At 37.8% G+C, this 20,790-nt stretch overlaps 1 protein-coding gene across 3 annotated transcripts in view; it reads right to left on the bottom strand.

Annotated features, from left to right (window-relative positions):
- Positions 1-20,790, bottom strand: part of LOC133879507 (uncharacterized) — a 51,146-nt gene that overhangs the window by 14,070 nt on the left and 16,286 nt on the right. For 2 of the 3 annotated variants that reach the window (XM_062318089.1, XM_062318082.1), the window contains exons 7-11: positions 10,597-10,650; positions 5,732-5,859; positions 5,581-5,649; positions 3,647-3,732; positions 2,764-2,873 (exon numbers count right to left, since the gene is read on the bottom strand). In XM_062318089.1, the coding sequence (XP_062174073.1) occupies positions 2,764-2,873; positions 3,647-3,732; positions 5,581-5,649; positions 5,732-5,859; positions 10,597-10,650 (447 nt within the window). The remainder of the gene's footprint in view (positions 1-2,763; positions 2,874-3,646; positions 3,733-5,580; positions 5,650-5,731; positions 5,860-10,596; positions 10,651-20,790) is intronic. The other variant, XM_062318096.1, reaches the window with a different exon arrangement.

Genomic DNA, 20,790 nt, shown 5'->3' on the forward strand with positions numbered 1-20,790 from the left:
CCAACCACCCTTAAGGCTCCCAAATTTTGCGTCAATCACCAATCACCATAAAGCCTCTCTCTCCCTACCATATCTTCACAACCATTTTCCCAAAAGTGCTCGATTAAACTGGATGAAATTGTAAACTCCCAACCCACCTGAATGCAATGGAGTACAAATCCTATTCCATTTCACTAAATGAAATTTGGCATCATCCCCAATGCCACCTCAAAGAAAAGCCTTTTGAATATTATCAAGACGATTAGCCACCCTCATTGGAATAGAAAACAACGACAAGAGATAAGTAGGAAGGTTGGAAAGCGTACTTTTAAGAAGAGTCAGCCGCCCACCCTTTGACAAATACATACACTTCCATCCAGCCAATCTCCTTTCCATTTTCTCAATAACACCATTCCAAATAGACACAGACTTGTAAGAAGTACCCAATGGCAAACCCAAGTATGTCATAGGCAAAGAAGCAACCCGACATTCAAGTAAATGGGCCAACCCTTCGACATCCTCTACCGCACCAATAGGAACAATTTCTGATTTTCCTAAGTTAATCCTTAAACCCGAAGCTGCCTCAAAGCAAAGGAAGATACACCTCAAATGTCGAATTTGTTCTTCTTGCGCACCACAAAAAATCAACGTGTCATCAGCAAACAGTAAATGATTCACAACTAAAGCCTCGGATTCCCTGGATCCCAATTAAAACCCAGTCAAATTGCCCTGATCCAATGTGGCACTCAGCATCCGGCTCAAAGCCTCCATAACCACCACAAACAAAAAAGGAGAAAGAGGATCTCCTTGTCGCAAACCACGAGAGCTATTGAAGCAACCCGACGGGATTCCATTCACAAGAACAGAAAAACTCACCGTAGAAATACAAAAACGAATCCAAGCCCTCCATTTTTCCCCAAAACCACAACGGTGCAGCAAATATAGTAAGAAATCCCAATTCACATGATCATATGCCTTCTCCAGATCCAACTTACACAGCAGCCCAAGGTCCCCTTATCGAATTTGACTATCCACACATTCATTGGCAATTAGCACTAAATCCAAGATTTGTCGACCACTAATAAATGCATTCTGAGTGTTGGAGATAATCTTGCCCAAATTTGATTTAAACCTGTTCGCGAGGACCTTGGATATATTTGCCAAATACTCCTCCAAGTGAAAGCGAACTATCATGGGGAGAAACAAGAACGTTGTAGTATGATCTAATGAAACAACCATCTCTTGGAAGGAACCCAACAAAGCTTATCTTCATCACCCTGTCTCACTTTGAAGCAATACAACACGGTGAAGAATGAAGTTCTATTTATGTATTTATTCTGAACTAATTTAGTGCGACAATAATTAAATAGAACTTCACTATGAAGCATGCCTACAAATATGGGACACAAAGATGATGCTAATAAAATTTAATTTTTAGTAATATGTAGAAATGAACTAATTACTTATAAGTAAATAAGACAATTTTATTATTTTGTAGTATACAGTGGCAGCAAGTTCACCAAATCTTGGGTATGTTGGTAAGTATTTTGTGTTTTGATTTGCAAAGAGTTTTTGATGTGGAGGAAAGTTGAGAAATGTTTTCAATGGGGCCTACATTTGAAAAATGTTGTTTATAGGGTCCACATAAGAAAGTGTTTGTGTTTTTGAAAAGCAACAAATCTGAAAATTATTTCTAAAAAATAAAAGGAAAAAAAAAAAGCTAGGGGTGGTCTTAAAAACAACAAAACTCGGGAGGCGGCCACCCCCTCTCCTTCTCCCTCTATCATGTTGGTAGAAAACTCTTGGCCATGGGGTTCTGGGTGGCCAAGGCAGCCAACCCCTCTTGGCCACGGAATGTGGCCGCACACAGCCACCCCCTCTCCTCCACTGGGGGTTGCCGCGAAGCCATCTCTCAATTTATAAAATTTTTAATTTTTAATTTTTTATATATAACAAGTCAACCTCCATACCTGAAAAAATAAGAGCGTGCTTTCTCAAAATATTTCTAAGTTTTCTAAAAAGTGTTTTATGTTTTATTTTTCAAAAATGTTTTTGTGTTTTTTTTGTTTAAGAAGTGTTTTGTTTGGTAATTTGTTTTCAAAAAGTGCGTTTAAAAAAAGAAAAAGACTTTCCAAACACGTTACCCAACAAGTCCTTTAATATTTAAACTCACTTTCTCCCCATCTCCCTCTACCCCTCTCTCTTGCATGCTGCTTCTTGCCAAAGGAGCGAAGAGAAATTTAAATGGTAAGATTTGAACCCAACTACCCAACCCCATCAATCCCTTCACGATTTGCGCTGAAACCCAAGTGCCATTTCTCAATGTTCTTTGGTTTAAGATGGTCCAAACTGTAGGAAGCCCCTATTTGTATGATTGATAGGTACAGAATTATGCTTTGTAAATCCCATTTCTAAACTATGTGGTTTAAAACCCAATCATCACTAAAAAGCCAAGGCATGTCATAGGTGTATCCTAAGAAACTCCCAACACGTCGATTTTCCAAAGATATAGGTCTTATGTGTGTATGTATATGAATATTTATGCATGCCAATATACTAATTTACCACATAAGTTTTTTTTTTTTTTTTTTTTCATTTAGATGCATATAAGTATTATGTATATGATGCACTCTAGCCACATCCAACGGGTATTGGTAACTGGCGCTCTATACTTGATATGTCTTCTTCACAATCAGACTCACAAAGATAATAAAAAATTACTAATGAGTTTCAAATCAGAGGAGGTGGCCTGATATTAATTTACAAAGAGAATCACAAAATAACCTGGAATGTTGTCAGACTTGTCCCCCACAAGTGAAATCACATCAACAAATTGAAAAGGTTTCAGAGTTCCATATTTTTCAGCAAAATCCTCCATTCCAAATGAGACCATCCTGAGTAAGCAAACCAGGTAAGTTATGACCCAAATGCATAATTAGAAGAATTAGGTTGTGTTGAGCAGCAGAAAGCACAATGCACTCACCAAAAAAAAAATCAAAATCAAAATGAAATCAAAATCAAAATGAAATCAAAATCAAAATGAAATCAAAACCAAAAAAATGAAGAAAACTTCTAATTAACTTCCACTCTCCATAGTTATTCTTCCGTTCTTTTTCAGTCCATTTTAAAAAAAAAAAAATCGATGTGATTGTCAAAAAATTAAATAAAAATTAAATTCAATATTCAAACAATACATAAAATATATAAAATGTACATTTTAAAATGAACAAACAAGAATATTTGCATAAACAATCCATAGTACCTCTTACCGTAATTCTTAATGCTTCTGAATTGTCCAAATAGATACTTCCCATTGTCTAAACTTAATAATATGTTATTAAAATTTACAAATTACAAATAGTGACAACAGTCAATGCATAAGATTCCTTATAGTTTAGGTTATATTACCATGTATATGCTTATTGTTGGAAGCTTCTATACAACATTACAAAAATGTAAACTTATAGCCATTATTAATCTTGAAGATCATAAAACAACATCAACAAGCATCAAGTGCCCCGTAACTTATAGGACTAGTAAAAAGAAAAAGAATAAGAAATACAAAAGGACGTGTAAACATTTACTAGCCAGAAATGGGAAGATTTTAAGTATTGAGATTCACAGAGGATAGCACTACAAAAATGCGGACATAATTTGTGACACTTACTCAAAGCCACGGGGAGCAATTCGTAGAAGACGTAATGAGGGAGATAGGATCTGAAAAAAGTCTTTGTCCGGGGACACGACTCGTACCTGTCATAAAGACGACGCGGTCAATAACAACTGAAAGAATTAGACATGATTTATTTTAGCAAAGAAATATTTTAGGCCATTTTGTTGCTTATCACTTCAAACTGCTACTCCCCATCATAACCTTGTGATTAGAGAATGATTCATTGCCTGTGCAAGAGCAATTTTACCAAAAGGATGTTACATACATACCAGAATGTCAGATACTTTTTGGAGTCTCATGACTGCAATTACAATGACAACTTATACAGCACATGTTGAACAAAATAAAATTTCAGAAGCATAAAAAAGTTTTCACTATTTATGTAATATTTATTTAATAAAAATATAGAACCTACTCCCATCAGGTGTCCAAATTTTCCATTGATCCACCTTTCAACCTCAACTAAGGCCGTCTTCTCAATTACAGCTTTAATCATCATATCCTTTATAGAGTGTTCTACTGTGTAATTTTTTGGATTCTCTCTAAGCTCACTCAAATGAAACACTTTTTTCACCTGTGAATCAGTAGGTCTTGCACATGAATGGACCATCTCAGGCCATCTCACCCTCGATTAATGTCACCCCCAACTTTTAATAGAAATCTTCCCCTTATTCTATTCTTCACGTGCTTCCACCATCCATCTTAACATCCTTATCTCAGCTACACTCATTTCATGGATATATTATCTTTAATTATCCAACATTCTATACCATAAAGAATATCTGACCGTACAGGGTTAAATACAGTCCTAGAAATCAAGTTGATTGTACGAAAAGAGTTTCTTTCCTCTATCATCGTCATCATCACCACTATTGTCATTATTAGTACTTCCAACAGTACTGGAGAAGAAGGGTTAGGAAGGCAAACAAAGTGTTAAAGTCTATAAAGAGACTTGAGCTGAAGCCTATCAAATTACCAAAACAGTAATCAATAGACAGAGCAACCAGCAGATACTTAAAACCATACATGAAAAAGGAAAAACAAGAGTAAACCTTTTGCATGGAAAACTCGTCCATAGGACTAACTTTCAAATTTCAAGGAAGAGTCGATTAGGGGATATCTTATATGCTGCATACTATTGTTAGATGTCCATGTACGTCACACTATAATAGCAGTTGAGCAGCAACTAAAACTCAAACTTATCCTAATTGAATAATAATGTACTTTGCAAGAATTGTTGAAAAATACTGACTAGTTAACAATGACATGTCTATTTGAGCCTTTTCTCAAATAGCCTACTTTCACACACTTTTTGTGTCAATACATTATTGCATAGCTATGGGATGTGAAGTTTGCCCACATGTCATTAGGCGTTTGTTCATTCACAAGCTGGTCCCAGAGTCCTACAAAGCTAACCAATGGTCATTCTTAATAGCAAGAAGGAGCTTTTATTCACAAAGCTGTATTTGTTACTTCCAGAACAGTCTGAAGCATCCAATCTTGCACATACAATTCTCACATGTGACAACCAAGGAGACAAACCAAACATATCATATGATTAGCCTTATTGAATCCCAAATTGGAACTAAGGAGATAAACATAAACAATAATGCGAAGTCCCAAAAAAAAACAGCAGAAAAGGAAAACCATAAAAATATGCTTTTGGAATTTTTACATTGTAAACTAGGACTATAATATTTCCAATTGCTTTTAACTTGCGGTCAAAGTATTTGATTTTGTTTCCTTGACTATAGGTGGGACACTTCACCAAAAATCTAACTAGTAATTTTACTTTTTGTTCCATACAGAAAATTGTTCTCAACAAATTATCAATGTCGGATAGAACAAAACAATCACTATAGGAAGAATATTATTCATGTTTCACGGACATTTTTCCATGTTTATCAAATATAGCTTCAGATTATCACCTTGTACCCAGCATCAACACTCCTTGCCGCCAACGTTCCAATCACATCATCAGCTTCTACACCTGGTACCTGCCTTTGAGTAAACTCATGATCAATAACCACATCTTATCAGGGTCAAGTAGCCGTATATATCTGTAATACACAGCATTACCTCAATGACCTTAATGGACATAGCCTTGATGGATGCTTTCAAGTATTGAAGTCCCTGAACAATAGTATCAGGTGTAGGAGGGCGGTTGCTCTTGTAAGCGGGATATAAAGTATGGCGAAAGTTCAGACCTTCAAAAAAAATGAATCAAAAGTGAACATAAACCACATAAAATATACATGTCAGTTCTAAGAGGAGCTTGCGTACATATATGTATTTCCTAGGCAACCCTGGTTAGAATTGTAAATTTTAAAACTAAATCAAAGTTAAACACGACAATTGCCATTGCATTACAGAATAAATTTATTCAACTGAAAGCACTAGAAGGACAACAGAAATGGAGTAAAAAATACAAATAGATAAACAGGGGTCAAGGCTGTGAAGAAAGAAACCATAGCCTATCAATTTAACAAAATCTATTACCCTTGTAAAGATTAGTGTATTTTAAAGAAGAGGGTCAGGATCTATTTTTTTACTCTCATCATTCATTGATTTATATATATATGTGAACAAATACAATACTCTGTAATGTAGAACCTCACCATAAGATAACTCATAGGGACACTCACCACCTTCTAGAATAGGGACACTTGTCCCTTTCTTTCTAACACTCCCCCTCAAGCTAGAGCATATATATCATATAAGCTCCAGCTTGAAACAAAAGAACTATTATTGGCACAAAAACTTTGTAAACAACACTGCAAGTTGGTCTTGAGGCTGAAATACCACCAAACTCGTTGAAAAGCACAAAGAACCGACAGAAAATGCCACAAAACTGGCTGGGAAACCATTGAACTGTCCAAAAAACAATCTAAACCACCCACAAAACACTTAACCAAATGAAATATTACCAAACCAGCTGAAAACTTCGCCATATCAGCCAAAAAATGAACTGAACCAGCTGTAACAACGCTGAACCGGTCGAAATCAACCTAAACTGGCCGAAACACCACTGAAACGGGCCGAAAAAGAACAGAACCGGCTGAAACCGATCAAAACTCACCAGTAACCATCGAAACCAAGTTCAATGCAGCCAGCAGGAACTGAAACCAGCCGAAAACAGTGCCAGGAACTACCGACACCGGCCAAACAGCACCAGAAACCACCGAACTGACTGAAACAACGCTGGAAAACACCTACACCGGTTGAAACTCGCCAAAAAACTCCAACAGCAGTCAAACTCACCAGAAACTACCAACACCACCGGAAAACACCAACGTCAGTCTAAGCCTCCATCACCAACACAAAAAGTAAAGGAGACAAAGGATCCCCTTGTCGTAGACCTCGTGAACTACTGAAAAACCCCGATGGCGACCCATCAATGATGATAGAGAAACAAACAATTGAAATACAATGAGCAATCCAATCTCACCATCTCTCCCCAAAACCACCTCTCTCCAACAAATAAAGCAAAGACTCCCAATTTACATGGTCATAGGCCTTCTCCAAATCCAATTTGCAAATAATACCTTGTGTTCTAGAGCGAAGCCGGCTATCCAAGCATTCATTAGCCACCAATACAGAGTCCAGGATTTGTCTCCCCTTGATAAAGGCAATTTGCGAGTGAGAAACAATCTTCCCCAACACTGACTTCAACCTATTCGCCAGAACCTTCTAAATGATTTGTACATTCCACCTATTAAACTTATAGGTCAAAAATCCTTGAGTTCCACCAGTCCGGCTTTCTTCGGAATAAGCGAAACAAAAGTAGCGTTTAGACTCTTCTCGAATTTTTCACTACTATGAAATTCCTTCATAACCGCAATAATATCAACTTTTAAAACCTCCTAACATTTTTGGAAAAATGCCATAGTAAAGCCATCAGGACCTGGGACCTTATCGCCTTTGAAATTCCGTACTACCTCCCAAACTTCACTTTCCTTGAACTCTTGTTCCATCCATATTCTTTCTTCATCATCAATGGAAAGAAAAGAAATCATCTGCCATTGGTCCCCATTGATGTTGCTCACAGTACAGTTTTTTATAGAAATCCACAATGTGATCCTAAATAACTGTTGACTCGTCAGTCAGATGTCCATCCACCATTAGTGACTCAATCAAATTATGTCGCATGTGCGAATTTGCCAACCGATGGAAGAACTTCGTATTATTATCACCCTCTTTTAACCACAATGCCCTTGATTTTTGTCTCCAACTAACTTCTTTAAGATAAATACTCCGCTCTAAATTTCTAGAGTATTCTTCTCTCTTGATATTTTCATCTACTGACACCGGTCTCATTAGCCTCATTCAACTATAAATAGGTCGTTTTATTGTACGGTTTCTATCAAGCGAATAAGAGCATAATGTAGCCTTTTGGGTTTTATCCTATGGACGTAAGTCATAAACTGAACCACGTAAAATCTCCTGTGTCTCTTTCTCATTATTCCGCTTTGTCTTTATTTTTCCATTTCATTCTCTTTTCTTTCACATTCTAGCTAAATACAACAACCTGTAGAAAGAGGCAAAAACATCCACCTCTCAATCCTGAGCCGTTTTAGCAAAACTCACGTTTCACTTAATGGCGTCTCCAGAATAATCCATGTGAGCCTCAACAGGAGCATCTTTTGCACAAGCAATACCAAATAATACTGGTAAGGCATCCTTAAGGGTCATATCACCACACCAAAGATCATGCCAGAATCTAACCTTGGAGCCATCACCCACTTCAAATCTGGTGTGACTACAGAACTTCCCCCAACCCCTATGAATATTCTTCCATAAACCCACCCCATATGCCCCAATAGGCTCACTAGAACACCACCATCCCCAAGAACTACTATATTTAGAATCCACCACCACTCTCTACCAAGCCTCTCTCTCAAGCATTGTGATCCTTTTAGGATGGGTATGTGCGGATGTAGCCCCCATCTGTATATGTGACATGTGTCAACATAGAATGTCAAAGTGGCAAGTCCATGTAAAGATAAAGAAAAATGGCGTGTGAAGCAAAACAACTTATGGTAAGAGGAGAAAGGCCGAGGTGGCTGAGAGCTCAAAATGGAGGATTTGATGATTTAGTTATACTAACTTAATTAAATAACTGATTAGAATGTTACTAAAAGAAGTACATGAAGGCCAGATGCCCAGGCTCAGCTTGCTAGAAAACCTTCTTTGGAGGCTAACATGGCACAAAGGGAAGACCTAACGTAACTGGCAGCCTATCGTAATATCAAATAAATATGAGTCTAAATTAAATATGTGTGGTGAAAATAACAAAATAAGACAAGTCGGAAGACATGAGACCATGCCTTCAACATCCCCGCCTGATATAAATATAATATACATTAATACGAGGTTTATCATGCATCTTGGGTTCAAGTTATTTGCTAATCATGTAAAAACTGGGACTCATACCACCCTGCAGTTCCAGTGTTATTGCAAACAAAGTCTTTAGAAAAATGACAGATGCCCAAACAGCAATTCAAGAAAACACATACACATTATATATGACCACAAAAAGAAAGAAAAAAAAAAAAAAAAAAAAAAAAAAAAAAAAAAAAAAAAAACCCATTCCGATATTTAAAAATTTCTTTAGTGAAGGAAATTAAAAATACAAAAAAACAAACATAACCAGAACACTCTAAATTTACCAAATTGAGAAATCCTTTTAAAATTCATATTGAAGTGAGCACACTGAAAAAGATACTCATAAGGTCACTATGAGCCAAATCAAGTTGACCATGTCACTCTTGATATATATATATATATATATATATATATATATATATATATATATATATAAACTACATTTTTGCACCTCAATTTTTGGGGTGAGTTTCACCTGGTCCATGAACTTTTGATTTTGGCAACTATATCCCTAAACTTTGCATTTGTTTCAATGTAAAACTTCAATTAGCTACCATTAAATTTTATTTTATTTTATTAAGTAATGCATTTCATTAAAAGCACAAAGGAGCGCAACCCTAGTACACAACAAGTATACAAGGGAAAACCCCATTAATGAGAAAAAAAAATAACAAAAATCCACAAAATCAGAAAACTTAGAAAATCGTGAGATATTATTATACACCCTTGTCCATGTATAAAGCGATTTGACCAATATATTCTTTAGTTTTTCCACCGAAATCTTGCAATCTTCAAAACCCCTTGCATTCCGCTATCTCCATATACACCACATTAAGCACAAAGGGGACATCCTACAAGCGTCTAAAACAGAACGACTTTCCAACTAACCTCTCCAAGAATCCAACAACTCTATCACACTTCTAGGTACCCATTCAACTTGGAAAAGGCTATCCTTCAATTTTGACTATCGGTGTAAGCACATAACTCGTTTTTTGCCAAGTGTCTTGTCTGCCCACATGGTTCACTCCTTGAACACAAACGACAACTAAAATTTTGTCGCCACCCCCCCCCCCCCCCAAAAAAAAAAAAAGTCTATAAGAGTGCGGGCGGGTGTGAACATCTCTCATTTGTAACAGAGAAGTGACCAGATAACGAGATACAACAGACAAATAGCAAAATCTAAGTCACATGTCTTGTCACGTGTTCACAACGTCATCAAAAAGGGGCCAAAAGAAGATTCATTTTTAATCAAATTGCAAAGTTTAAGGTTAAAATTGCCAAATTAAAAAACTCTAGGACCATATAGAAACTCTCCCCAAAGTTTGAGGTGCAAAAATGTAGTTTACCCTATATTTCATAAGTACAAAAAATATTCCTTTTTTATACTATTATCTCTAACAATCAACATGACAGTCAACCATATTTTCAACTCAATTGCGGTCCTTTTCGCTTTTCAGGATGAGATTATGATCTCCTACTTTTTATAGATTGACCTAAATTTTCAACTCAATCATGTAAAACGAAAATTTTATGGATAAAAAAAAAATGGAAAAACATACCTTTCGCCTTAACACTTTCTTTGGATGAATTATAGGTATGACCAAATGGAATTCCTGAAAAGAAAAGGTTTATCCTATCATAATTTTGCTTGAAAGACTCACAGACTAAAGTTTTAGACAACCCATATAAATTAGCCACTGCTTGGGGAAAGGGTACACAAAAGTCAATAGCCAATGTTCAAAATCTTAACCTGAGATACAACCTGAATATTAACTATTAACAGCACAAGCACCCAAGTGAAGTGTCACACTCATTAAGAACATTACACCCACTCATTGATCATAATAAAAGAATCGTTTTGAATAAAACTATACTCAAGTTTGGAAATAAGACCTCCCTTGGCCTTCCTAGCCTTTAACAACCTAAAATGTAAAAAATAATAATTTTTCAATAACTAATTGTCTAAAAAACTTAAGCTACTTAAAAATTATTAATTTAATCATTTAATTGATATTCTAGCACTCCCCCTTACATGTAGGCTCAAACTCTCCATCAATAAATGATGCATAATGCATAAACTATTTAGCTAAAATAAGAGACAAAAGTGTAAAGTCAGAATTCAAACTTAAGACCATTGATCTCCGATACCATTATTAAATTATCATTTATCCTAAGAACTTAAACTCATTAAAAAAAATGTGAACTTCATCATTTAATCAATATTCTAACAGTAATAAAAAATAATATGTAATATCCCACTTACCTACTATGTTTATAAGGATAAATAGATTTCTACCTTTAGACGGCAAATTCGGAAAAAGCAAGCAAAAGACAGAATAAGACAGTAGTTGTTTCACAACTAATCCTAGTAAATAGCTTATGATTTTGTTCATCACTTGAATACTCAATTACAAACTGGGTTGAATGGAAAAGGTAATGCCATCCTAATCTCTCCAACATTATCAAAATTTTAAAATAGACTTTCGTTTCTTATCCCATAATAGTTTCCAGCCTTCTCCAAGAAAAATTTCAAAAATTCTAAAAACCTCCTATGGCAGTGATGAAAATGTTGAGACGCACATACCTACAAGTATCTTTGTGTCTGTTTATAAAAAAACTGCCATCGCAATTAACCAACTAATACAATTATCCTCATGTGAAAGATTAAAAGGCAACAATTATATAGTATGCAATGACTTTCATTCTTCTCTTCTCTGTTATGATACCTTTCCTAATAGTACTCATCTCTATGTACTGAATAAATCTCTTTTTTAAAATCCAATAACTAGATTATATGCAACATAAGAAAGTAAGGGAGCAGCACCAAAAAAACAAAAAACAAAGAAGATGAAAAGAAAGTAAGGGAGCAAACACAAGATAGCTAGAGAGAAAACTTTACTACTCAGTTTGAGCCAACAAACAAAAACAAAAGCCCAATATGAATGGTATATAGGTCCAAACAATAAGGTAATGACAAAAATATCTAGTCTCTGATATCTTCATATATAGAAACGACCTTGAATTCAGAGTTGAAAGAGACCCAAAAAAAAAAATGCTTTTGCCGCGTTCTAAAGAAATCCATTCATCTTCCCATATATATCCCCCGAACCAGGTTTTTTTTTTTAATAACTAATGCATTTCATTAAAAGAGCAAATGGGTGCAACCCTAATACACAGGAAGTCTACAAGAGAAAAGAGAAAACCTATTTAATGAGAAAAAGAACAAAAATCACAAAATCAAAAAAGTTAAAAAATTATGAGATATTAAGCTCCCTTGTCCATGTATAAAGCGATTTGACTAAGATATTCTTTAACTCTACCACCAAAACCTCACGATCATCAAAACACCTTGCATTCCACTTTCTCCATATACACCACATTAAGCACAAAGGGGACATCCTCCAAACGTTTAAAATGGAACGACTTCCCGGCTAACATCTCCAACAATCCAACAACTCTATCACCCTTCTAGGCATGACCCATCCTACTCCGAAAATGCTAAAAATCGAAGCCCTAATTCTCTTGCCACTTCACAATGGAGAAGAAGATGATCTATGGATTCCCTCTCCCTTTACACATGCTATAATAATCCACCACTATGACTTCTCTCTTTCTCAAGTTATCCAAAGTCAGAATCTTCCCAAGAGCCGCTATCCATACAAAGAAACTCTCGATGGAACCTTGACTCTCCAAATAGTATTCCAAGGAAATTATGAACTAGTCAAAGTGGATAACCTTTGATAAAACAATTGTACTTGAAACTTTCACCTCTAGGATGGTATCCACCAAATACTATCATCACCACCTTGTCTCACTCTAAGAGAGTACAACACATTAAAAAACATAATCACCAATTCTACCTATCAATCCTGCACAGGTTTGATAAAAGATAAATTCCACTGAATATTTCCATTAGAAAACAGCAAGCGATACTAAACAATTTCGGAAATGATTCCTTCAATGGCTGGTCCCCACACCATAAAAATCATGCCATAACCTTATATGGGCTCCATTTCCCACTTCATATCAAAAAAAACTCCCCACCCGCTCCTAATATGTTTCCACACTCAACTCCAAAGGGTCCTACTACAGTCTCAGAAGACCAACCTCCACTCATACTATCATATTTTGCTTCCTCCACAAAGCCTCCCTCTCCGTAACAAAATGTCATAACCATTTGCCTAGAAGAGCTTGGTTAAACTGAGTCAAATTTCTTACCCCCAAACCACCCACTTGCGTCGGAGAAGAAATCTTCGACTAATTTACAACGTGAAACTTAAACTCATCATTTATACTGCCCCATAAAAAATCTCACTGAAGTTTTTCTAGCCTTTTAGCCACAACAATCGGAATGGGGAATAGAGACAAATAGTACATCAGCAAATTGGACAATGTACTTTTAATCAAGGTCAGCCTACCTCCCTTTCTACAAATACAACCTCTTCCAACTAACCAAACGCCTTTACATTTTTTCTACAATGCCGCTCCATATAGAAGTAGATTTATTAAGATGCTCCCAAAGGAAGACCAAAATACTTCAACGGTAGCATAGCTACTCTACACCCAAAGATATTAGCCAAACTTTCTACATCAACCACTTCACCGACTGGAATAATCAATGATTTAGATAAATTAATCTTCAACTCCGACATCACTTCAAAACATAAAAAGAGAGAACGTAAATTGTGTAGTTGTTCACTATCAACATAACAAAATATCAACGTGTCATTCGCAAACAAGAGATGAGACAGTGCAAAATCTTCATTATTTCTCAACCCCACCGAAAAACTTGGTAATATCCATCTATCCATTGCAGCCGACATCATCTTACTCAAGGCCTCCAATACCACCAATAAAAAAAATAGGAGATAATGGATCTCCATGTCTCAAACCACGAGTACTACTAAAGAAACCAGAGGGAACACCATTAACAAGAACGGAGAATCACACCGTAGATATACATTTTGCTATCCAAGCACGCCATTTCTCCCCCAAAACTATTTTTGTTCAATAAATACAACGGAAACTCCCAATTCACGTGGTCATAAGCCTTCTCCAAGTCCAATTTACACAGCAAGCCAGAGACCTCTGATCGAATTCGACTATCAATACATTCATTAGCAACCAAAACTAACAATATCTATCTCCCTCTAATAAACGCATTCTGTAAGCTTGAGATGATCTTCTCCAACACCATTTTCAACATGTTTGCTAGTACCTTAGATATGATTTTATTTATACCACCCACAAAACTTATAGGACGAAAATCCTTAATATCCATAGACTAGAGAGATAAAAGTTTCATTTATGCTCTTTTCAAAGTTTCTTCCACCTAACCTTAAGGGGTTGGCTCAAGTGGTAAGGACCTTGGTCTTGGAGGCATTTCTATTAGGTCTAAGGTTTGAATCCCCTTGGTGCAAACAATTCCTTGGGGCCAACCGCTGACGAAGCCAGAGTATTACCCGATCCATGTGAAGGTGACGTTTTGCACGGGTCTGAGGTTTATCCGACAGGGATGGATCCAAGAAGTGGCCCTGCCTTAGAGGGGTTCCTCGTCATAAAAAAATAAAAAGTTCTTCTACCACGAAACTCCTTGAATACTACCATTATATCTTCTTTTACAACCTCCCAACACTAGAAAAAAAGCCAATGAGAAGTCGTCAGGGCCCGGACCTTACCTCCATTCAGATTTCTCATCACTTCATAAACCTCACTTTCCTCAAATTTTCTTTCCAACCAACCCTCATCTTCACCAATGAAATTAAAATAAAAGCCATCCAACTTTGGCCTCCAACTAAACTGTTCTAAGTAGAGTTGCGAATAAAACTGCATTACGTACTCCCTTATTTCCATAGAATCTGAAGATAAAGACCCATTAACAGCTAGAGCATCCACGGTATAATTTCTTCTATTTGAATTTGCCACCCAAAGAAAAAACTTGTATTCTTATCACCCTCTTTCAACCAAAGCAGCCTGGATTTCTACCTCCAACTTACTTCTTCATAAAGAAAATCAGCCTCTCCAAATCCCTAGAATACTCCTCCTTTCCTCCTCAATCAACAATCGACCTTTTGCAATAATATCAAGCGCTTGATCACCATCCACTAACTCCTTTTCCTCTTCCCAACATCAACAAAGATCTCTTCATTCCATTTTTTCCATTTTCAAAGCTCTCAATTTACGTGCCAACACAAAGCTAGGGGAACCCTGAAAATTGTATGACTTCCACCCTATTTTCACTTGCTCCACAAAACCCTATTTTCACTTGCTCCACAAAACCCTCTGACTTCAACCACATATTCTCAAACTTAAAATACCCACTTCTCTTACTCAAAACCCCCCAATCGAGCAACAATGGAAAATGATCAGACAACAACCAGAATTAAGGGGGGGGGGAAAAAACCATTAATCATCCCAATCATATCCTTTCAATCACAACTGAGTCAAAGAAGCATGATTCCAGATACAATCCCCCAGCTGCAATGGAAAATGATCGGACAACAACCAGAATTAAGGGGAAAAAAAAAAACATTAATCATCCCAATCATATCCTTTCAATCACAACTAAGGAGTCAAAGAAGCATGATTCCATATACTATCCCCCAGCTGCAAACAAAATTACGAAAACATAAACATAACAATAATAAAAAATAAAAAACATCATACAAGTTTCAACAACGTTAAGGAGAGGAAGCAACTATCTGGAAAATGATTGGAAAAGAACCAGAATTAAGGAAAAAAACCATTAATCATCCTAATCATATCCTTTCAATCAAAACTAAGGAGTCAAAGAAGCATGATTCCAGATACTATCCTCCAGCTGCAAACAAAATTAAGAAAACATCATAATAACAAATAAAATAAAATAAAAAATTCATACAAGTTTCAACATCATTAAGGAGAGGCAGCAACTATCAGGCATCCCAAAAGGAGTGATTTCATAATATGGCAATGGGTTATGAATATTGGTTTCTCTTTTAGCTTCGCAGGACACAAATTAGAAGATAAAGCTCCACAACTACCTCTGTTCCTTTCCAGAGGTTAAACATTCACTGGCAAACGAACTTGAACACCAGTCAAGTGTGCACAAGAACTGTATGAACTGAGATTCAGTTAAAAAGCACATGCATAGTGCATGTGTGTGTGTCCTCGTGCGCAGGAAAGAGAAGGAGAGAGAGGGATAATCAGGCACAAAAATTGACCACTATGAAACGATAAAAAACTCAAGCCTCATACAGGAAGTGAGCAAGAAGGCAATATGCTGATAGAAATTAGCCCCTGAAAGTTTACAGGTGAATCAAGAAGGGTAACATTTATCAATCTCAGTGGGACAATTACAATGTGTATCTTATGTGGGAGTTAACTTTTGCTTGCTGGAAGTAACGGTTCACTAAATTGTAGTAATCACTGTTCATAGCAATTCTAGAAGTCTAGAGCCTGTTTGGCAACCTGTTTTGGAAATAGGTTTTTTGTTTCCAAAACAGCAAAACATGCTTTACCACTATAGAGAGGCGTTTGGCTACTTGTTTTAGAAACAAAAACACGGAGAAACACGAAAACAGGAAACAGTTTCAACCTGTTTTCGGAAATAGGTTTCTATTTTCACCAAAATAGAGACCAAAACACGCACTTCAACTTAAGTGCACAGTGCCGCACAGTTGCCATGATTTGTGGTTCGAATTTTCACAGCTTCATTTTCCTCTGCCTTCTTACAGGAATGCTTCCCTTATTTTCATTTGTTGGAGCTTCCCCCTCTTTATTTTCTTTCTATAACTCACATCACACTAAAGAGAACGATAGAGAGAAGTGTTGAGAGAGAGAATGAGCAGAGCAAGAGAGAGAGAAAGACAGAATGATACAGAGATGGTGTGAGAAAGGAATCGGTAAGGATGGTGAGTGAAAGGGGTGAAGCCGTGGAATGGGTGGTGGCGGCAACCCCTGGCCGTATCTTTCCGTCATTGTCAGTGTTGGTGTGGGTTTGCTCCACTCCTCTCACCGATGGGGGCTGAAATTGCAGTAACTTGGGGCTAATCAATGGCTTTGAATATGCCCTCCCCTGGCCATGTCTTTCCGTCGTTGTCACTATCTCTCTCTATTAAATTTCTTCCTCTTGTATTGTCTTATGCGTTGAAGTTATTCATAGTTTCATACCAAAAGGAGAGAAAATAGGGAAAACGACGCAAAGTAAGGAAGACAAGGCTTGATGGATTGAGATGTGTTGCTTGATGGAGACGTGGGTTACTTTGTTGCTCATGGAATACATGTGGTCATTGATAATGGTTCTGAATTAATCTATGAATGGCTATTGACAGGTGTTCGTGGTTCGATGAAATTTACAAATTTCGATGTACCCATTAGATGCTTTTGTTGATTTCAGTTGAATTTAGGGAGTTCCAACAAGTGTATCTAATTTATACCTTGTAATTAAGACAATCAATTTGGTTTTTTTTTTTTTGTAGGTTCTTGTATTAAATTTGAAAATTATTCGTTGTATTTTTTTTAATAGATTATCATGTTAAGATTGCATCATTGGTTACGTGCTATTTATTAACACAGTTACACAAAGTATATCACATAATTTAGTTATAGAAAAGTCATCCTCACATAATTGAAAACAAAAAAAATATGTAAAAACACAAATTTGACATCACCCAACAATTTTGTATTTAACAATTAATTTATTATTAACTAGAAACTGTTTGGAAAACAATTGTCCAAACGCCTTAGGTACTGTTTTCTGTTTTCAAAAACAGCTTGCCAAACATTTTTTTAACAAAAAAACAATAGAAAACGGTTTTTGGTTTTTGTTCTCGAAAACAATTCTCAAACACAAATAGAAACCGATTTGCCAAACAAGCTCCTAATTTTTTTATTTGTTGTGGGTCCAATTAGTAAGGGTTTTTGGTCATTCATTTTCATTTTCTATAATATTTGTTTTTTAATAGGTAATCAAATAAATTTTATAAAAAGTGTAGGTGCGCCTGAGCATACAGGAAGTATACATAAGGAGACAAAAACAGAAAAGACAAAAGAAACAAGAGAAACAAGAAAAAACCCGCAACGACCCAACCACAACAGAAATCCCAAAGCACTCCAGCAAAAACCAGCACAAAATCCCTCAGCAACATTACATCACAACAAGAGCCCTCTTGCTTTTGCCCCGAGTAGAACCAAGACTCCTAGCATCATAACTGATATTGCATTCAAGGTTCTGTAGTTCTCTATTCCCTTTAGTCTTAGGATTGGAAACTGGGACCTCAAGACGCTGCCCCTCAACCACTTGAACCATAACATCCTAAAAACCCTTCACGTTCCCCTCAAAAGAAATCCTCACAGCTTGATGGCAGACCGTAGCGTCAAACACTGCCCCAAGAGAACCTGCAGGCTCTTCAAAATCACGTCCCCTCGAAGATTCACCCATCTCAATTGGCAGAGAAGAAGGACTGCGTGGAAGAAGGAACCCACGGCAAAACGGAGGCTCTGTAACTGCCACGGTCTCCATTGGAGGCGAAGAATGAGGACCCAGCGGAGAAGGAGAGGCGGTGATTGCTGCCAAAGACTCGGCAATCAAAGTCTTGTTAATCTGTACATCCTTCCGCTTCCGAGAAAACGTCAACACCTACTTAGACTCCAACGGATGGATAGGCGCCCCAGACTCTAACTCACGGGAAGCGAGAGACGAAGCCGTTCACCCAACGTTGTTGCCCCCGAAAAATCTGACCCAACAACAGTGAAGCCCGGCACCGAAGGAAACTCCTCAAAACTAGTATCTTCCAAAACCACCGAAGAAGACCCCTAAATACCCGGTTCTTGCTCAGAAAGAGCTGGACCAAAGACTTGCACAGAAGGGATAATAGCGGTAGGGAAAGAATGTTCAGAGACGTGCGTAGAAAGGAAAGAAGAGGCATGCACAGATGACGCCGGAACAATAAAATCCCATCCATAAAATGCCAGAATAGATTCCGATCCAAAGTACGTCTGATAGGGATCATAGAAGGTCAAAACAGTACCTGGAATTGCTGCTGAAGACCGCAAACCTGGAAATGCTTTTGGGACCGAGACCCGCCCAACAACCGCACCATAACCCAACAAAGGCCCAGTACTCGTAACCATAGAAGCATCCATGGCCGCCGAAAACGTCGCTTCGAGGAGATGAGAGAGATCTGATCAACCCCCAAACTTGAACTCACACCGAGAACCGCCCCGCATCCACACCATAATCCAATGAGGGCTCAGGACCCGTACCCACAGAATACTATGGGCCCAAAAACCGGGTTAGGACCTATGACCCTCTTGGCATAGGGCTTTAAACACCAACCGACTGGACCCAGCCTGAATGTGGAAACCATTGAGTACAGACTTATACCTCTTAATCACCCGGCCCACCACAAAATCACAGTCCTTACGCTTAAGCCCAAAAGTGGACTTAAAGCCCAGTCTTTTCGAAAACCCACAAACCCAATCTAAAGCCTCGGAGAAACATCCAAAATCTTCGTGAACACACCAAACTCTTTCTGCACTGAAGCGTTGACCTCAATCTCTGCAGCTTGACGCAAGCCAAGCTACCTACGAAGTCTTGAAAACTGAAACGATCATCAACACGAAGGTTCTTACCCAAGGGACCAAGCGATTGCATTTCCAAAGCGTAGCAATCCACTACCGACCGAAACACCTCCATCTCCATACCCAGCGGATGAAACTTCTCCAACTCGCACCAGTCCACCACAAGTCGTGCATCTTCAACCTCTGCCGCACCCCATAAACCCGTTGTCTGAACTAGAGGCCGGCAACCCATGATAGAGACGGTCGCTGCCGAGTGCATAACCTCCGCGAACAACAAAAATCCTACTTCCTTACCCAACTTCTTCATCGCCAGAGGACCACTAGAAGATGGAGACCCATCTGTGGCTTCAAGAAAGGACAGAGCTTTGCTCAGCTCCCCAGAAACACGGCTCCAACCCCGCCCATCATGGCCTTCAGGAATCAGAATCAACCCTCTTGAGCCACTCACAACGTAAACCGCTGCCTCCAAGAACTGACCAGACCTATTCTCAACTCTTTGTACGATGGTCGCCTTAGACCCCTCCCTAAAGGATTTGACGAAATCCTCAAACCTAGGATTTCGCAATACCTCTTCCACCATCGACAGCAACCAAGCAGTGCATCTCATCCCCAAAAGAGCAACCCCTGAGAACTCTTTCCTCTTCTCCTCCACCCGAAGCACTGCTAACCCTTTCAACATCGAAAAACAAAAGGATCTAGCGTCCACAATGAAACAGCTCTCCATGCTCAACCGCAAACGGCAACCCCCTACGGGAATCGCATTAGACACGCCACCACGTGTCACTCACATGGTTGCTAAAGAACTCATCATCAGCGAGGAACAGAAACCCCGGCATAAGAAATGGAGCTCATTCTTCTCAGTTTGCCTTGCTCTCAGCTACCAGTCCAAGCACAACGTCTAAGGCATTCGAATCACGCGGACATGGAGATTTGTGAAGAGCGGGACGATCGAACCCCATGATTTACAAATCCGGGGGAACCGTTTGACAAAGCTGTCTTTTTCATTTTCTATAATATTAATGTCCTATCTAAATAAGTCTTTTTTTACAATCAAGAAAGAGTGCTATTAGAGTAGGTCATCAGGAAGCCTAAATGACTTTTGTAAAGACGCTATTATTCGAGTTTTGCTATCAATTTAGAGTTTCTCTCAAACGCTAGAAAACCTAATGCTTTATTTTAGGAGGAATTCC

Source organism: Alnus glutinosa, chromosome 1 (assembly GCF_958979055.1).
Source record: "Alnus glutinosa chromosome 1, dhAlnGlut1.1, whole genome shotgun sequence".
In the NCBI taxonomy this organism is placed as follows: domain Eukaryota; kingdom Viridiplantae; phylum Streptophyta; class Magnoliopsida; order Fagales; family Betulaceae; genus Alnus; species Alnus glutinosa.